We start from the raw sequence: 21,308 nt of genomic DNA, 5'->3' as shown, positions 1-21,308 counted from the left end.
CAATTCCCTCCCAGGCCTGACTGGACACCTCTCCTTTGGCAGGGAAGGTGCCTGGATGTCTGTGCAGACTGGTCTCTGTGGAGTCCGGGAACCAAGATGTCTCCTGCAGATGCTCTGGCAAAGCCCTCCCAGGCTGGGCAGACATCTATCCTCTGGCAGGGAAGGTACCCGGATGTATAGAGCCCGAAAAGGGGGCTGCCTCAGAAGCTCTGTGGCTCCTGCCTGTCCCAGAAGCTGTTAGCAGTCTAGTCTCACCTGTGCAGACTAGTCTCAGTGGAGTCCGGGAACCAAGATGTCTCCAGCAGATTCTCTCTCTTTTTTTTTTAAGGTTTTTTTTTTTAGCTTTTTATTAGATATTTTCTTTATTTAAAATTCAAATGTTATCCACTTTCCTAGTTTCCAATCCGAAAACCCCCTATCCTATCCCCCTCCCCCTACTTCTATGAAGGTGTTCCCCCACCCACCTACTCTCCTTTCCCCATTCCTGGCATTCTCATACACCAGGTCATCAAGCCTTCATGGGACCAAGGGCCTCTCCTCCCACTGATGTCTGACAAGGCCTTCCTCTGCTACGTATGCAGCTGGAGCCATGGGTTCCTCCATGTGTACTCTTTGGTTGGTGGTTTAGTCCCTGGGCACTCTGGGGAGGGGATCTGGATGGTTGATATTATGGTTCCTTCTATGGGGTTGCAAAACTCTTCATCTCCTTCACTCCTTTCTATACCTGCTCCATTGGGGACCCTGTACTCAGTCCAATGGTTGACTTCAAGATCTGTGTCTATATTTGTCAGGCTATGGCAGAGCCTCTCAGGAGGCAGTTATATCAGGCTCCTGTCAGCAAGAACTTATTGGCATCCACAATAGCGTCTGATTTTGGTAACTGTATATGTGATGGACCAGTAGCCTTTCTCTACTCAAAGGATAAACAGGCTGAGAAAGAAATTAGGGAAACCACACCCTTCACAATTGTCACAAATAATATAAAATACCTTGGTGTCACTTTAACCAAGCAAGTGAAAAATCTGTATGACAAGAACTTCCTGTCTCTGAAGAAAAAAAAAATGAAGATCTCAGAAGATGGAACAATCTCCCATGCTCGTAGATTGGCAGGATTAACATAGTAAAAATAGCCATGTTGTCAAAAGCAATCTACAGATCCAATGCAATCCCCATCAAAATTCCAACCCAATTTTTCATAGAGTTAGAAAGAGCAATTTGCAAATTCATCTGGAATAACAAAAAACCCAGGATATTGAAAATTATTCTCAACAATAAAAGGAAGTGTGAGGAAAACACCATTCCTGACCTCAAGTGGTATTACAGAAATTCCATCTTATAACTCTCAGATGTCTAAGATCAATAGCACAAGTGACTATTCTTTCTGGCAGGAACATAAAGCAAGGAAACCGTCCTCTCATGGTGGTGAGAATGCAAACTTGTACAATCACTGTGAAAATCAATATGTCAGTTCCTAAGAAAAGTGGTAATATATGCACCTCAAGATACAGCTCTAGTGGTTTTTGACTTAATGCTGCTTGTATCCTAATGTTAATTCAGATCCCCCAAATCTCCAAAATTGCTTGCATGAGAGAGTCTGCAGGTAGGACTCTGAGAGACCCTGTCCCCAGTTGGTTCTGATTGGTAAATAGATGCCAGCAGTTAATTGCTGTAAAGAGCAGACAGAGGTATGACTTTTAGGATTCCGAGTCTAGGGACCAATAGGAGGTGTGGGAGGGGGATCCATCATGAAGGAGCTAAGTGAGGTCCAGAACAGCCAAGATAGACAAAGAATTTAGCAAGTAATAACTCATATTTTCGGCAGGAGTTGGATCAACTACATGGAGGTTAGACTCTAGTCTAGCTATTTTGCTGATTAAGGCATTTCAAAATATAAAGGTGTGTGTGTGTGTGTGTGTGTGTGTGTGTGTGTGTGTGTGTGTGTGTGTGTTTCGTTTGGGAACATACACCATTGAGGCAGGTAGCGAACCTGCATCTGGGATTTATTAGTTAAAAAGTATTGTTACACCCAGCTATACCACTCTTTACAGATGTGAATGGACTATGCTTCCTTAACATATGGTTAACAGAGTATTTGCCAGAAAGCTGTAGCCCATGCATTAAACCCCCTATTAAATCAGTTCTCAATATATACCATTACATGAATGACCTATTAATGTAGCAAGACAAAAGACATGATCAAAAACTCATCTTAGAAAATCTTAAATAACAGACAATAAAAGCCCTAACAAAAAGGCTTTACTATAGCAAAAGATAGTATCCAACTCCTTCCTTCCTTCCATCACATTCCTAGGGACAGAAGTCACTGTAACCTCAGTCTATCCAGATGAACTTGTCATTGAGTTCCACACCCCATTAACCCTAAACTACCTTCAACACTTTTTAGGTAATATTAATTGGCTTAGACTTTGGCTTCCCATATTGACCAGTCAATTGCAAGCCTCTACTTGATTCATTTAAGGGAGACAAAGACACCTCCTCTCCTTTCTCCCTGATGCCAATAGCCAAGGAGGTCCTTTGCTCTATTAACTGTCACATTAATAATACCTCCCTTGCTCTCTATGAGCCATAACAGCCAATCCATGTCCTTATATTCAATTCCTGCCCCATGAGAGCTGGATCCTTATATTAACCTCAGGGGATCTCAGAATACCTCATACATCAATAGCAGGAACACGTCAACTACTAATCAAGGTGGCTGCTTTATCCACCATGATAAGGATAGGAAGAGAACATACCTTACAAATCATAGGTAAAGAACCTGATGTAATTGTTTTACCTTTTCCCCTCATAGATGTCTTATGGCTCCAGAGAAACCATGGATTTTTTGCTATTAGCTTCATCAGCTTCCAAGGACAAATAGACAACTATTACTCAAAGATAAATTGCTGACAAAATACCACTCTTTCAGTGACTCCCCCCTCATTTATTCTCCTGATATCCCATCCCACAGGACCCCATGACTCTTACAGATAGGAGGGGCAACAAGGGGTTGCCTATATGATATATCAAGGGGATGTTGAAACCCAGTCACATTTTCCCCTCCCCAATTTAAAGAACTGTATGCCATATTCCTGGTTGTAACATACCTAAAAGAACCTTTTTCTCTATTCAGACAACATTTATGTGGCTAACTTATTCCCCTGGCTAGCTTGCTTCTATATTAAAGTTGATGGTAACCCCCTTTTTTCCCGATATTTAATGAAGATTTCAAAAACACTTCAACCTAGTCCCATTGTTATCATCCATATATTGTCATGCTCATTATTCCCCAGACTCCTCTCTGATGGCAATGCCTTAACCAACAAAATTGCCACAACTGAGACATTTACTATGTCACCACTCACCACTAAAGAACTCCATCAGCTGATCCATATCAATCTAAAAGGTCTACAATTTAAATTCCCCAATACCCCTACAAAACACCTTAAATGCATTTTCAAAATGTGCTCCCATTTGGAGTCCTTAATCCATACCCCTGTTATACATCAATTAGGCACTAACCCCAGAGGCCTTAACGACAATGACCTGGCAGATTGATGTCAAATTCAAACATTCAGTAGACAAAAATTTGTATTAGTTACTGTAGATACCTATTCCCATTTCACCTGGACCATGGCACAGACAAATAAAAACAGAAAGCAAGCAAGCAAGAAACAAAGAAGGAAAGAAAGAAAGAAAGAGGAAGGAAGAAAGAAATGAAGGAAGGGAAAGAAAAAAAGAAAGAAAGGAAGGAAGGAGTGAAGAAAGAAAGAAAGAAAGAAAGAAAGAAAGAAAGAAAGAAAGAAAGAAAGGAAGGAAGGAAGGAAGGAAGGAAGGAAGGAAGGAAGGAAGGAAAGAAAGAAAGAAAGGAAAGAAAGAAAGGAAGGAAGGAAGGAAGGAAGGAAGGAAGGAAGGAAGGAAGGAAAGAAAGGAAAGAAAGAAAGGAAAGAAAGAAAGAAAGAAAGAAAGAAAGAAAGGAAAAAAAGAAAGAAAGAAAGAAAGAAAGAAAGAAAGAAAGAAAGAAAGAAAGAAAGAAAGAAAGAAGGAAAGAAAGAAAACTATGTACATGCTCTCTATTTTTGCTATTATGGGAGTCTCTCCTCAAATAAAATCTAAAAATGTTCAAGAGTCAATTCCAAAATTTCTGCAAGACCTGGAAAAGTGTTCACCACCCTGGTAAACCATATCACTCTCAGGACAACACTATCATTGAGAGTACACATCAAACATTTTAAAAGCAATTAATTAAATAGATGCAAGACTTCCCTACCACCAAACACTCAATTAAACCAGGCATTATTCACATTTAATGTGTTCAATGTTTATACTACCAAAGACAAGCCTACCACTGTCTGTCACTGGCGTCAGTCACATATACAATCCATTCTGGTCAGGTGGAATGACCCGCTTGATGGGTATTGGAGGAGGCCTAACCCCCTATTATTGGTAGAAAGGAACTTTGTGTCTTTCCATAGTATTAAACTAGGTCTATTTGTGTCCCTGCAGAGAAGTCCAACACCACCCCACTGACCAAGAAGATAGCCCTCCTCTCACTGATAGAGAGGAAGAGGAGTTGCCACCCCTAAAGAAACAAGATCTCCCAGAAAGGCATCCATGACCTGGTGGCTGCTGACCAGGCCATGACACCCCCACAAGCTTCCCTTCCCTCTATTTCTTTTCTTTTGCCTTGTTACCTTTTTTAAAAATGTTATTTTATTTTTATTGGATATGTTCTTTATTTACATTCCAAATGGTATCTCCTTTCCTGCCCCCTAACCCCTGAAACCACATCCTCTCATTGATAGGAGGGTGTTCCCCCACCCACCCACCCACTCCTGCCTCCCTGTCCTGGCATTTCCCTGCACTTGAAGACTTCACAGGACAAAAGGCCTCTCTTCCCATTGATGCCCTACAAGGCTACCTACTACATATGCATCTGGAGCCATGGTTCCCTCCTTGTGTACTCTGTGGTTGGTGGTTTAGTCCATGGGATCTCTGGGCAGGAGAATGGGTCTGGATAGTTGATATTGTTCCTCCTATGGGGCTGTAAACCCCTTTAGCTCCTTCAGTCCTTTCTTTGACTTCTCCACTGTGGACCAGATGCTCAGTTCAATGTTGGCTGTGAGCGAACTGTATTTGTCAGGCACTGGCAGAACCTCTCAGGAGACAGTTTTATCGGGCTCCTGTCAGCAAGCACTTCTTGGCATCCAAAATAGTGTCTGAGTTTGATGACTGTATATGGGATGGATCTCCAGGTAGGGCAGTCTCTTGATGGTGCTTCCTTCAGTCTCTGCTTCACACTTTGTCTCTGTAACTCTTTCAATGAGTATTTTGTTCCCCCTTCTAAGAAGGACTGAAGCATCCACACATTGGTCTTCCTTCTTGAGCCTCATGTGATCTCTTAATTATATTTTGGGTATTCCAAGGTTTCGAGCTAATATCCACGTATCAGTGAGTGCATACCATGTGTGTTCTTTTGTGAATGGGTTACCTCACTCAGGATGGTATTTTCTAGTTCCAGCCATTTGTCTTAGAATTTCGTGAGTTCTTTGTTTTTAATATCAGAGTTGTACTCCATTGTGTAAATGTACCACATTTTCTGTATTTATTCCTCTGTTGAAAGACATCTGGATTGTTTCCAGCTTCTGGCTACTATAAATAAGGCTGCTATGAATATAATGGAACATGTGTCCTTGTTACATATTGGGGCATCTTTTGGGTATATGCACAAGAGTGCTATATCTGGGTCCTCAAGTAGTCTTATGTCCAATTTTCTGAGGAACCACCAGACTGATTTCCAGAGTAGTTGTACCAGCTTGCAATTCTGCCAGCAATAGAGTAGTGTTCCTCTTTCTCCACATCCTGGCCAGCATCTGCTATCACCTGAGTGTTTCATCTTAGCCAGTCCAACTGGTGTGATGCGGAATCTCAGGGTTGTTTTGATTTGCATTTCCCTAATGATTAAGGATGTTGAACATTTTTTCAGGTGCTTCTCAGCCATTTGGTATTCGGTTGTTTTCATTTGGCCATGAGGAGATATGATATGTCATATTGACAAGGGATGGATTGTGGTGGCTATTCTCAGTTGTAAATTGACCATATCAGCAGTGAACTACAATGGAGAATTTATAAACATCATATAGAAAGTAATGAAAGGCTTAGGTTCAGGTGTGGTGGAACACTCTTGTAATCCCAGCCTTCCGAAGACAGAGTTATGCAAACTTCAGAGTTCAAGGTCAGTCTACAGATAAAGATTCAGGAAATTCAAGCATAGACAAGGGAGGAGTTGGAAAATAGAAAGCTAGTGATGATGTAATAGACCAAAATTTCCAGCCAGAGCCATAGCAGAACTCAGCAGCTTCAGCCAAGTGTCTCTGGCTTTAGAGTCAAGAGTAGAAGGGTTATTGGAACAGTTGATGCTTGGTGTGCTGGAGCTATGAAATTAATGGAGATTAAGAAGAGACCAACATAACTGAGGTGAAATTATCTGGAACAGGTTATTTTAAAGTACAAAGGATCGATGTTCCAGAGATAGCCAAGGTTGTGACTCATGCTTCAGCTGGACTTGGTAGTGTATGAGAATCATCCAGGAAGTACTGATTTTGAGGGCATGAAGTTGTCATGGAGAACAGCTAAGGCTTGGCACTGTAAGAGGTCAAAAGAGGCCACTGGTGAAGGTGCAGTCTCAGTTGCAGTTGATAGCCTAGGACTGAAGGGGTCATGCAAAGATTTTGAGGCTTGGCACCAAAAATAGAACCTATGAGAGTCTATTGGTAAAGCCTTGTTGGAGTGGAAGACCCCAGCCTATTGGAGATGCCAGTACCATGGGATAACCACCAAGAATAGCAGCAACAGTGTAGTAGACCTTGAAGTGCTACAATGGCAGAGCTGGAGATGTGACCTGTTGGTAAAGCCTTGTTGGAGTAGAAGACCCCAGCCTATTGGAGATGTCAGTACCATAGGATAACCACCAAGAATAGCAGCAACAGTGTAGTAGACCTTGAAGTGCTACAATGGCAGAGCTGGAGATGTGACCTAAGTGCTTTTCAGAAGCCCAGAAGATCATGTATGGATCCCAGATACTGAAACAGGAAGCTGTAAAGTTGAAGTTTCCTTGGAGACCCCAAGATGAAAGAGATGCCAGAGCTGTGGGATACCTGCTGGGGAAAGCTGCTAACAGAGAGTAGAACCAGCCCAAGAGAAATAATTATGTTTTAGTCAACAAAACTGAAAGGAGATGGACATCACACATGCAGACACAGAATTTGGAGTTTCCCCAGTTGGTTTTTGAACCCGTATTTCCTCACTATGACATTTTGAAGTAGTAAAGTATATCCTGTACCATGATATATTAGAAATATGTGATCTGTTTTTTATTTTGATTTTATAGGGGATACAGTTAAGACATAGCAAGGAATTCAGAAGGCACTTTGAACATTGGACTTTTAATACAGTTATAGATTATGGAGACTTTTCACATTGAACTAAATATATTTTTGCATTATAATATGACCCCCATAACTCATGTGCTTGAACAATTGTGTGAGGGCCATGGAGTGGAATGTGTTGCTATGAGTATGATTGGCCCATAGGAAGTGCCTGTATTAGAATATATTTCCTTGTTGGAATAGGTGTGTCCTTGTTAGAGAGAGTCTGTCACTGCATAGGTGGGCTTTGAAGACTCCCATGTTCATGGGGAACCCAGTGTGGAATAAGAGCCTCCTCCTGGCTGTCTGTGGAAGATAGTCTCCTCCTGGCTGCCATCAGATAAAAATGTAGAACTCTCAGTAGCTCTTTCAGTACTAAGTATGCCTGCAGAGTACCATGCTTTACACTATGATGGTAATAGACTGAACCTCTGAAACATTAAGCCAGCTGTAATTAAATGTTTGTCCTTGTAATAGTTGCTTTGGTCAAGGTGTCTCTTTATAACAATATCACCCTAAGACAGTACCTAAGGAAGTGTATTACATCACTCACTACAATGCTTGCATGAATGAAGATATTAAATCAAAGACAATGTTGTCTATTTAAAGCTCACTATCAGATTAAATATAAAATTAACCTAGAACCAATACTTACTAGAGTTAATACATTACCATGTACTGTTAATAATTTATCAAATAAAAGTGTACCAATTGTCACATAAAAGAAAAAAGTCAGAGTGAATACTGGAAAATTGTGTTCATGGGTAATGATGACTCATTTCTGAGATAATGGACCCTGGGGATTGGAATTCACATTTGAATCCCAAGACTCTTCAGATACTTAGTCTCCATGGTTAACAATGCTTGAGGGAGACATCTAGGAGGCTACAAAACCATCTTATCATTATCTTGACTTTCTTTCTTTAGAATGAATCCTTATTCCAAAAGGTAAGTGTATTACTGACTTCCCTCCACATTGAAGAATGTTTGGTTCTTTGAAAAATGTATACAGTATATTCATAAGCTGTAGTTGGGAAATCAGTCAGATATAATCAAGAAAAAATTTAATTAAATCAAGTATTTGTCATAGTCCTATTGCTGTGAATAATTAACTTTCAAATCTTTATTATTTACCCAACACTAAAAAGATGGGAAACCCATGGACTCTAACAGCATGTAAGCTCAGTGATCAAGGAAAAATGCTGATAAATTCACTAGTTTTAACATAGGTTGGTAATTGTATGACAAATGTCTCCTGAAAATAAAGACTGTTTTCTGTCTACATAGTCTAGTATCACACGCTCCAGGCACCATGGAAAAACACAAGAAAATAGAACTAGAATTCTCAAGATATGAGTCAGTTTGCTTTTAACAGAGTGAACACAGGTAAACATAGTATTGCAGGTTGAATGTTTATCCTTTGGTCTATATAGGCAATCACATTATTTCATCCCACTGTATTTCAGTTAGAAAATGTCATATTAGGAAAGAATTTGGCAATTGTGTAAATAAGCACATACTAATATTATAGGAAATAGTATTCACATATTTGCAAGTGATCAGAATGGTAGTACAAAGGACTTGATAAAGGATGGACCTAATTAGTGTTTAAAGTATTTAATAAATTTATCATTGCTCCTCCCATATATAATTTAAGTATGAATTATTTATTATTTCTTCCCAGTTCTTGCAAGAAATATTATTTGTTTTCATAAAAACTGGTCTTATTTTAATCAGGTTACTGGTAGTCTCGGTAATAAAAAGCTGAACTGTTGCCTCTCCCAAATTAAGATATGCTCGTCAAGAGTATACATGAGTGGGTCCATGGCTCCCGCTACACATGTAGTAGAGGTCTGCCTTATCTGGCATCAATGGGAGGAGAGGTGTTTGGTCCTATGGAGGTTAGTTGCCCCAGGAAAGATGGATGCTGTAAGGGTGAGACCCAGAGTGGATGGGTGGAGGGAGAGCATCCTCTTAGAGGCAAAGAGGAGGGGTATGGAGTGGTGGGCTTGTGGAGGGGAGACCAGGAAGGAGACAACATTTGAGATATAAATAAAGAAAATGAGTAACAAAAACACAGACATGCTCTTAACTTTTTGGCACTCTAAACTTATAGAGTAGTACATGCTCTTTTGGCACTCTAAACTTATAAAGTAGTAAGAGAAATTAAATTCATTCTGCCTTGGGTTTATACTCTTATTCTAGTGCTTCTTATGTAAAGTTTAGTTACTAAGCATTTTCAAGTCACACATTTTATGAACTATACAATTCAATCAATAAGAGTCCTAATATTATAATGGAAATGGTAATAAGCACCATACAATCTATTAAATCCAGTATAGGTAATGAAGAAATAATTGTTAAAGGTCAGAAATTACTGAAGGTTCATTATAAATTTTACATTTGTAAAGTTTAATTTTTCTTCTACATATGATAACTGTTTTATGATTTCATAAGTCTCACACTAACATACTAGTTTTAAATCTATAGGTATATAAAAATGTATATTAAAAGTAAATTATTTATAGGAAATTTCTAGTATTTCATTTTGAAATTTTTGATAGATTCCATACATAAAAATATACAATCACTAAGCATCCAATCTAGCACCCCAATTACATGTTTTAAATGACATATTTATAATAACTTTAATCTATGTTAATGAAAATGCAGTCACATATATATAAATCCCTTCCTGTACTGCCTCCATCACAGCCTTGATCTAGCAACAGCTACACTATCCCATGGCTTTCCTGGAGAATGGGAACCACACTGCAGTGTCAGAATTCATTTTGTTGGGTTTGACAGATGACCCAGTCCTTAGAATTGTCCTATTCACCATCATCCTGTGCATCTACCTGGTGACTGTGTCTGGGAACCTCAGCACCATCCTTCTCATCAGAGTTTCTTCCCAGCTCCATCACCCCATGTACTTTTTCCTCAGCCACTTGGCTTCTGCTGACATAGGACTTTCATCGTCTGTTACTCCCAATATGCTTGTCAACTTCTTGGTGGAGAGAAGCACAATTTCATACCTTGGATGTGGCATCCAGCTCAGCTCAGCTGCTCTCTTTGGTGCAACTGAATGCTTCCTTTTGGCTGCCATGGCTTATGATCGCTTCATGGCAATCTGCAACCCATTGCTTTATTCCACCAAAATGTCCACAAAAGTCTGTGTCCAGTTGATTGTAGGATCCTACATTGCTGGGTTTCTTAATGCTTCCTCCTTTTTACTTTCCTTCTTTTCTCTTCTCTTCTGTGGACAAAATATAATCAATGACTTTTTCTGTGATTTTGCTCCTTTAGCTGAGCTCTCGTGTTCTGATGTCAGTGTCTTTGTAGTTGTTATTTCATTTTCTGCTGGCACAGTTACTATGCTAACAGTGTTTGTCATAGCCATTTCCTATTCCTATATCCTCATCACCATCCTCAAGATGCGTTCCACTGAAGGTCGCCAGAAAGCCTTCTCCACCTGCACTTCCCATCTCACTGCAGTCACTTTATTTTACGGAACAGTTACATTCATCTATGTGATGCCTAAGTCCAGCTATTCAATGGACCAGAACAAAATAATCTCTGTGTTCTACATGGTTGTGGTTCCCATGTTGAACCCACTTATCTACAGCCTTAGGAATAATGAGATTAAGGGTGCCCTGAAAAGACATTTTGATAGGAAAACATTCTCTTAGATATATCTTCAAATGTATTATGTTGTCACATGCTGTACTGTAATAATATTGCATAGACATTGTATTAAATGTAAAATGGGTATTGATGGGGGGATACATGTTATGATCCAAATTTAACCAGGCTTTGAGTTTGGTAGTAAATGTACAGTCTGAGCATTCGTACATCATATGGTAAAAAATATATTCATAATATGTTGTACCTAGTAAATTTCATGTATAACCAAATTTTTTTCACACAAAAATACCATCAAAATTATTGTCTGTTATATTCATATTTTAAAGAATTCACTGCTTTGAAAAAATTATTGACTGAATAATTTTAAGTCTGTTTCCATTTTCAATAAAAGTTATCCTTAAGCATGTACAATAATGATTGTTGGAATCAAGCACGTCTACAGAGAAAATGGCAAGGTAGAGTAGGCCATAAAAATACTGGAGATATTTTTATTGCATTGTATCATCTATTTCAATAGTACTTTTTACATCATAGGCATAAGATCTATCTTACAATACTCTATTGTCAACATTGGCTATTTGTAGGAACGGTGTACCATGTGGTAGAGATGAGATACTTGAGGATAATATTCTACCATAGGAAACATTTTTTTTAATTATGGGAGTTGAATCCATAGTGTGGCAGTATCAACGTACTCTATTCCTAAGCCATAATCCTGGAGACCCCTGAAAATCTTTGTCTTTATATACTAATGTTTATCATAACTTTGTATTGTTCTTTCAAACTTGCTTTCTTACTCTTAAGGACTTCATCATTGGATCAGTTCATTCCTTTAGGAAGAAAAAGATTATTTTTTTTCTCCCCAATCTCTGCTGTGATATTTTATGAAAAAGTTTGTAGCTTTGAGAAAGATGTTGATTTACTTCTGTTTATTACCAGCTGACCTCTTTCACAATAAATAGTGCCAAAACATCATCAGATCCTACTACAAAAGTATATACTCAACAAAAATGGAAAACCTGAATGAAATGGACAACTTCCTAGACAGATACCAGGTACCAAAGTTAAATCAGGATCAGATTAATAATCTTAACTGTCCCATTTCCCCTAAGAAATAGAGCAGTCATCAATAGTCTCCCAACCAAAAAAAAAAAAAAAAAAAAAAAAGCCTAGGACCAGATGAGTTTAGTGCAGAATTCAATCAGACCTTCAAAGAAGACATAATTCCAACTCTCCTCAAACTATTCCAAAAATAGAAACAGAAGGTACTCTACCCAATTCATTCTATGAAGCCACAATTACTCTGATACCTAAACCACACAAAGATCCAACAAAGAACGAGAACTTCAGATCAATTTCCCTTATGAATATTGATGCAAAAATACTAAATAAAATCCTTGCAAACCGAATCCAAGAACACATCAAAATGATCATCCATCATGACCAAGTAGGCTTCGTCCCAGGGATGCAGAGATGATTTAATATACAGAAATCCATCAATGTAATCCACTATATAAACAAACTCAAAGACAAAAACCATATGATCATCTAATTAGATGCTGAGAAAGCATTTGACAAAATCCAACACCCATTTATGATAAAAGTCATGGAAAAATCAGGAATTCAAGGCCCATATCTAAACATAATAAAAGTAATATACAGCAAACCAGTAGCCAATATCACACTAAATGGAGAGATACTTGAAGCAATCCCACTAAAATCAGGGACTGCCCACTTTCTCCCTACCTATTCAATATAGTACTTGAATTCCTAGCCAGAGCAATTCGACAACAAAAGGAGATCAAGGGGATACAAAATAAAAAGGAAGAAGTCAAAATATCACTATTTGCAGATGATATGATAGTATATATAAGTGATCCTAAAAATTCCACCAGAGAACTCCTAAACCTGATAAACAGCTTCTGTGCAGTAGCTGGATATAAAATCAACTCAAACAAATGAGTGGCCTTTCTCTACACAAAGGATAAACAGACTGAGAAAGGAATTAGTGAAACAACTCCCTTCACAATATTCATAAATAATATAAAATACCTGGGTGTGATTCTAACTAAGGAAGTGAAAAATCTGTATGATAAGAACTTCAAGTCTTTGAAATAAGAAATTGAAGAAGATCTCAGAAGATGGAAAGATCTCCCATGCTCATGGATTGGCAGGATTAATATAGTCAAAATGGCTATCCTTCTGAAAGCAATCTACAGACTCAATGCAATCCCCATAAAAATTCCAACTCAATTCTTAACTTAGTTATAAAGGTTAATTTGAAAATTCATCTGGAATAACAAAAAACCCAGGATAGCATAAACAATTCTCAACAATAAAAGAACCTCTGGTGGAATCACCATGCCTGACCTAAAGGTGTACTATAGAGCAATTGTGATAAAAAAAAAACCAAAAAACCAAAAAACTGCATAGTACTGGTACAGTGACAGACAGGTAGATCAATGGAATAGAATTGAAGACCCAGAAATTAATCCACACACCTATGGTCACGTAATCTTTGACAAGGGAGCTAAAACCACCCAGTGGAAAAATGACAGCATTTTCAGCAAATGGTGCTGTCATAACTGGCAGTTATCATATAGAAGAATGCAAATTGATACATTCTTATCTCCTTGTATGAAGCTCAAGTCTAAGCCGATCAAAGACCTACACATAAAACCAGAGACACTCAAATTTATAGAGGAGAAAGTGTGGAAAATCCTTGAAGATATGGGCACAGTGGGAAAATTCCTAAACAGAACAGCAATGGCTTGTGCTTTAACATCAAGAATTGACAAATGGGACCTCAGAAAATTGCAAAGCTTCTGTAAGGCAAAAGACACTGTCAATAAGACAAAAAGGCCACCAACAGATTGGGAAAGGATCCTTACCAATCCTAAATCAGATAGGGGACTAATATCCAATATATACAAAGAACTCAAGAAGCTGGACTCCAGAAATTCAAATAACCCATTAAAAATGGGGTACAGAGCTAAACAAAGAATTCTCAACTGAGGAATACCAAAGGGCTGAGAAGCATTTGAAAAAATGTTCAACATCCTTAATCATCAGGGAAATGCAAATCAAAACAAGTCTGAGATTCCACCTCACACCAGTCAGAATGGTTAGGATTAAAAATTCATGTGACAGCAGATGCTGGTGAAGATGTGGAAAAGGAGGAACACTCCTCCATTGTTGGTGGGATGGCAAGCTTGAACAACCACTCTGGAAATCAGTCTGGCGGTTCCTCAGAAAATTGGACATATTACTACTGGAAGATCCAGCAATACCTCTCCTGGGCATATACCCAGAAGATGTTCCAACTGGTAATAAGGATACATGCTCCACTATGTTCATAGCAGCCTTATTTATAATAGCCAGAAGCTGGATAGGACCCAGATGACCCCCAACAGTAGAATGGATACAGAAAAGGTAGTACATTTACACAATAGAGTACTACTCAGCTATTAAAAACAATGAATTTATGAAATTCTTGGGCAAATGGATGTATCTAGAGGATATCATCCTTAGTGAGGTAACCCAGTCACAAAAGATATCATTTGATATGCACTCACTGATAAGTGAATATTAACCCAGAAACCTAGAATACCCAAGATACAATTTGCAAAACTTAAGAAAATCAAGAAGAAGGAAGACCAACGTGTGGGTACTTCATTTCTCCTTAGAATACAGAAGAAAAATCCCTATGGATGGAGTTACAGAGACAAAGTTTGGAGCTAAGAGGAAAGGATGGATTATCCAGAGACTACCCCTCCCAGAGATCCATCCCACAATCAGCCACCAAATGCAGACACTATTGCATATGCCAGCAAGATTTTGCTGAAAGGACTCTGATATAGCTGTTTCTTGTGAGGCTATGCCAGTTCCTGGCATAAATACATAAGTGGATGCTCACAGTCAACTATTGGATGGAATACAGGGCCCCCAATGGAAGAGCTAGGGAGAATACCCAAGAGCTGAAGGGGTCTGCCACCATATAGGTGAACCAACAATATGAACTAACCAGTACCCCCAGAGCTTGTGTCTCTAGATTCATGTGTAGCAGAAGATGGCCTAGCCAGCCATCATTAGGAAGAGAGGTACCTTGGTCTTTCAAACTTTATATGCCCCAGTACAGGGGAATCCCAGGGCTAAAAAGTGGAAGTGTTTGGGTAGGGGAGCAGGACCAGCGGAGAGTACAGGGAACTTTTGGGATAGCATTTGATATGTAAATAAAGAAAATATCAGAGAGAGAGAGAGACAGAGAGAGACAGAGAGAGAGAGAGAGAGAGAGAGAGAGAGAGAGAGAGAGAGAGAGAGAGAGAGAAATGCTCAAGAGAAACTGGGCATGGATTAAGAGTGTACAGTAGGCCAAGTCCTTTAATGACAACTGTGGTCACATTTTAGGGACCAAATAGCTGTAACACCTGATTCAAGAGCCAATTACATTCCCTCAATCATTAAAGGCAATGGCTAAAGTTTTGCCATACAAGGAGAACAAAAATTGTAATTTCTAGTGGACATAGAGTATGGTCAAGAGTTGAAAATAAGATCAAATTAAATTTCTTTCCCTATCACTCAAACTTAAAGAAAATACACAAGGAGAGTTAAATCTAAACTGTATCTTTTACTGAAATGAAATATACTCTAATTAACTTCATTGGGCCATTCTACACATTGGTTTCTTAGTTAATGAAATGCCTCTACAGAATTGACCTATAGGTAAGTCTCTGGGGTATTGTGTTGATAATGATTAATGTGAAAGCATCCAGTTTATTGTGGGTGGTGCCATCACTGAGCAGGTGGTCCTTGGTCACATAAAGGCAGGGTGAGTAAGTCATGGGAAGCAGGCTACTTGATCCCTAGCTGATGGACTTCTCCGTCTCCGTCTCCGTCTCCGTCTCCGTCTCCAGGGCCTCTCCTCCCAACGCCATCCTCTGCTACATATGTGGCTGGAGCCATGGGTCCCTTCATTGTATGTACTCTTTGATTGGTGCTTTAGTCTCTAGGAGCTCGGGTGAGGGGGGTTTCTGGCTGGTTAATACTGTTGTTCTTCTGTGGGCCTGGGTACCAGAGGTTTTCTAAAGAGATCTCTATCCAGGCCTAGTGGGAAGCCCCGGAGAGGGGAAGTGAGTGCAGGCAGGGAGACAAAGCCTCTGTCATGCCTTCCAGGTCTCTGAGTCTCTCTGAACTGAGTCAGTTCAGGCTGAGTAGGCAAAAAGCAGACTATCCAGTGAGGAATGCTGCAGGACCTTGGGTGGTTCTTCCGGAGAGAAGATCTCTTCCCAAGTGTTACAGCTCTTGGAACAAAAGGGTCAGACAAAGGAATAGTTCTCGAATACCTTTAATTTCCTGCATGGCTCTATATAGAGTTATGGGGGTAATTTAGGGTTTGACTGCAGGCATCTCTCATTGACTTGGACTGAGTTTGGGGAAAACCTTATTTGCTTGTGGGAGGGCTTGGTGCTACTCCTAAGTGGCTGATAGCCACGCCTCTCCTGTGGGGGTTGTGGGGGCGGTAACTTCGACAAGAGCCAGGGTCCAGGAGACATGAGAGAACTCCTTTCATCCCATATAAGTGAATCATCACTACCGGGTCAGGAGTTCAAGATCTAGCCTCTACTGGAAACCAGGCTGTCTGTGCATAGCCCATTGCCCCACATTCTTCCTATGGTGTTGTAAACCCCTTCAGCTCCTTCAGTCCTTTCTTTAACTCCTCTATTGGGGACCCTGTGCTCAGTCCAATGGTTGACTGCGAACATCTGCCTCTATTTGTCAGGCTCTAGCAGAGCTGATGGAGTTGTTTAGTCCAGTAATAGTTCTTCAGAAAGTGGATCCTGGCAGTAGAAAGGATGATATTGGAATAGTAATTGAAACATTATAGCATGGCCCCACTTCCTGATCACTCTTTGTTTTCTGATTGTAGATGAAATGTAACCAGTCAGATTCTTTGCTTACCTTTACTGTTTCCTATGCCTTCCCTGCCAGGATGGACAATCTCTGAGCAATTATTATCCAAATTAAACTCTTTCTTAAAAGAGGAAGAAGAAACAAAAAATATTGGCAAATAATATATGGAAGAATCAACTGCAAAGTTTACCATGCTGTGGACACAGCAGATATCTTTGTACATAAGTGCCTATACTTCATGGATTTTAAAAAAGCATTACTGTGGTAACATGGACAGGATAGGCTTCCTTAGAAGCTCTGTGTCCCTCTGATATGCAGTATATCTTAAAATAGCATATTACAGCTGACATGTTCATTTATAAAGGCAGAGTAAATTAGGGGTTTTGTCAGAATTATTTTATTAACCCTTAATATTACAGAAGATTCCATTGATCTACATATCTGCTCTTTTACCTGTCAGTACTTTAGATTTTTTTGGTAAATCATAAATTCACACAGAGAAAAATTCTCTGATTTTGCAGTTTTATAAATTTTATATCACTAATTCTGGTTATTTTCTACATCTATACCAAGTTGCCTTGTTATTTTACACAAAAAAGCGATTGCTGACTTAGAACCAGAGTACCTTAAATATATAAAGCAATTTTGGAGAATTAGTACTTCAATAATATTAGAGTTTATTGTCTAGAATAAACCTCTTTGAAATTAATAAAATGCTACTCACATTTTCTTTTAAATTTCAGTATTTTTATTGATTCACTTAATTTAACTCTTAAACATGTTTTCCAACTGTTTCTTTGTTAACATTTATTTTTACATAAAATTAAAATATTTTCATGTATGTTAGACATGTGAATATATGTTACCATAGAATAAATATAACTGATACTAGTATTGAAGTTTGGTATGATGGGCATGGGTCATATTCCTTTGAATTGAAATCCCCATGAAGCAAGTAATATAAGAGTAAGAAAATGAAGAAGGGCTTATAAGAATGGAGAGTGGACAAAAAAGTTGCCCAGTGGAAAACAGCAAGTGTGTTCATCTTTTTTTTTTCTTTTTTTAATTGGGTATTTATTTCATTTAAATTTACAATGCTATCACAAAAGTCCCCCATACACTCCCCCACCCACTCCCCTACCCACCCACTCCCACTTCTTGACTCTGGCGTTCCCCTGTACTGAGGCATATAAAGTTTGCATGACCAATGGGCCTCTCTTTCCACTGATGGCCGACTAGGCCATCTTCTGATTCCTATGCAGCTAGAGACACGAGCTCCGGGGGGTATTGGTTAGTTCATATTGTTGTTCCACCTATAGGATTGCAGATCCCTTCAGCTCCTTGAAGTGTGTTCATCTTTATAACCTAAAGAGAGTCAGGAAATTTAAGGAAAGTTTTATGAAGAATGGTAGACTATCTAGATTCTACTCTGAATGGTATGAAAGGTATTAAAATTACTTCAATAAGAGTAACATAATATAAGGACAATTTAAAATAGTATGTGTTGTACAAACAACTTGTCTTATGAACCTTACAAACTACAATAACCACCAAAAATGAAAGACATGCCTAATGGTGCTGTAGTGATACTAATATCATGAGAGTAACAAACCACTTTCTGACTGGATGTAAGGCTGTCAACAGAAGATAAAACCCGCAACTAACAACACTCTTAGGGTCAAAACCTGTGCTAGACAGGTCAAAGGCCCTAGCAAAGAATCAACATCCATTATACTACTAAGTGGATGTACTATTAAAACAGTTTCTAATGACTTATCATTATACCCATAGATTAGCACACTTCCCAACCTTCACCAGAGAAACACATGATAGTTAACACACAACTCCTCAATGTTCAAGGAATTAGAGACCACTGTGGAAGGCACAGCTCTAAATGGAACATCTATTTCATTTTCCTCTCATTTACAAGCACATTCCTCATTGTTAAGGAGTAGGAGAAAAGATCCCAAGAGATAGAGGTGGTGGATAACTAGAAAGAAACTTTTGGTGAAGATAAAACAATCATTTCTTTTAGACACAACAGAATGGTTGTAGATATGAACTCATGGTATCTCTGTCAGCATGTATGAGATAAAATCAGACAAATTCAAAAATAGTGTTGGGAAGTAAGCACAAAGTGCACCTCTAGCTGAAGAATGATTAACAATTGATAGCTGAAAAAAGAATCAATTGTTTAAAAGGAAAAAAAAAGGGTAAGAGTAAGGAGGTTTATTGGTAAGAAAGCTGTGCTCTGGTGGATGCTTGCATCTGGTGGATGTAAGCACAGGTATTACTAGACAGAAAAAAAAATAACATGGAGTTGGGAGACACAGTTACAGGACTAGGAGGATGTGGGGAGAGAGGGTGAAAATAATGCAAATACTTTGTATAAAATTCTCAAAAAGTGATTTAAAAACACTAAAAAGAAAATGTAATAAAAATACCTAGTAAAAAAACAAAAACAAAACCAAAGAATCAACCAAACAAAGAAACAAACTATGTACTATGGGAGGAAAACAAAATGAGAGCAAAAGGGATTATTGATAAGGCTAATAACCAAACCTGAGATGTTGTTTATATTCGTCTGCATAATTGCAGTCATTATATTGTAGTACAAAACAACAGATTATTATAAGAGAATGTTTTCATATCAAGCTGTCTCTTCAGAGCACCTTTAATCTCATTATTACTAAGGCTGTATATGAGCAGATTCAACATGGGGATCACCACCATGTAGAATTGAGATGCCACCTTGTTCTGGCCTGTGGAGTAGCTGGACTTGGGCATCACATAAATGAATGTAATGGTTTCATAATAAAGAGTGATGCAGTGAGGTGGGAGGTGCAGGTGGAGAAGGCCTTGTGTCGACCTTTAGTGGAGTGCATCTTCAGGATGGTGATGAGGATGTAGGAATAGGAGAAGGCTATGACAAACCCTGTGATAATAGCAATGGAGGCAGCCAAAAATGAGATAAGTATAGAGACACTGACATCAGAACAGGAGAGTTCTGCCAAAGGATCAAAATTGCAGAAAAATATGATTGATTCTATTTGGTCCAAAGAAGAGGAAAGAGAAAAAGTAAGCCATGATGATGAGGGGAGGAAACCCCCTACATAAGATCCCAAAACTAGCTGGACACAGACTTGTGTGGACATTTTGGTTGAATAAAGCAGTGGGTTTCAGACTGCCATGAAGGGATCACAAGCCATGGCAGCCAGAAGGAAGCATTCAACTGGTGCAATGAAATCAGCTGAGCCAAGCTGGATGCCACATTCAGTGTAGGAGGTTGTACTCCTCTCCAGCAGGAAGTTGACAAGCATATTGGGTGTGACAGTACATGAGTAGCCTATGTCTACAGAAGCCAAGTGGCTGAGGAAAAAGTACATGGGGTGATGGAGCTGGGAAGAGACTCTGATGAGAAGGATGGTGCTGAGGTTCCCAGACACAGTCACCAGGTAGAAACACAGGATGATGGTGAAGAGGATGACTCTAAGGACTGGGTCATCTGTTAAACCCAATAAAATGAACTCTGTCACTGCAGTGTGGTTCCCATCCAGAAGAAAACCATGGGACAGTATAGTTTCTGCCAAATCAAGGCTGTGGTAGAGAACAGAAAGTTATCTATAAATATTTCACTTCATTACAATTAATACAAACATAGAAATCATGACATACCAATGTATTATTCAAAATATTGAACCACCATCAATGTGCTTTTTTGTCTGATGTATGAAAATTATTTTATTAGTTTACCACCCATTAAAGGTATCACAAATCATTCATTGCTTTTTACAAACATATAAGAAGTATCAGCTACCAAAAAGTATAAGAAATGGAATGATTCGATTATCAAGTATGAAGTAGGCATGATGTACTGCAGCAGGCTGTTTGCTGCCTTTTGCTGAGTTCAAAGTCATGTATTGCATTGCTGTGATGTTCAAGTTAAAAGCTCAAATGCAGGCCTTGCATTCTGTTTGCTTTGAGTATAAGGTGAAACTATCAGTAGACTAAAGAGCTGGTATTTATTTGTGTCCCTTTAGAACATCACATACTGTCTACTGATTTATTATAAAGAAAAATGGGGGAGGAGACTTTTGGCCATAGAAAGAGAAAATTATTTTGCATAGGGAAAAACTACCATATAGAAAACTAAATATGCTTGGTGCTGTGTAATTGTGGAGAACATCAGAATATCATTTTATACCATGTATTTACATTCTTTTTAGAGATACCCTTGAATTTTGTCAGAACAGATGGCTACATTTCAAAACTTAGTTTTTTCACATTTACATAAATATTGAGGTCAGAGCTCTTGGTATGCCTCCA

The 21,308-nt window shown here is 38.8% G+C and overlaps 1 protein-coding gene and 1 pseudogene across 1 annotated transcript; one reads left to right on the top strand and one right to left on the bottom strand.

Moving 5' to 3' along the window:
- The first annotated feature begins 10,171 nt into the window (after positions 1–10,171).
- Positions 10,172–11,116, top strand: Olfr490 (olfactory receptor 490). Its single transcript, NM_146498.1, has one exon. The coding sequence runs from the start codon at positions 10,172–10,174 to the stop codon at positions 11,114–11,116; it is 945 nt and encodes a 314-aa protein (NP_666709.1).
- Olfr489-ps1 (olfactory receptor 489, pseudogene 1) lies at positions 19,584–20,548 on the bottom strand (annotated as a pseudogene).

This window comes from Mus musculus, chromosome 7, assembly GCF_000001635.26.
Source record: "Mus musculus strain C57BL/6J chromosome 7, GRCm38.p6 C57BL/6J".
Classification (NCBI taxonomy): Eukaryota; Metazoa; Chordata; class Mammalia; order Rodentia; family Muridae; genus Mus; species Mus musculus.
This window is presented reverse-complemented; position numbering and strand designations above follow the sequence as displayed.

Excerpts from the sequence above, each read along its gene's own strand:
- Olfr490 (NM_146498.1), top strand. The coding sequence starts at position 10,172 with ATGGCTTTCCTGGAGAATGGGAACCACACTGCAGTGTCAGAATTCATT.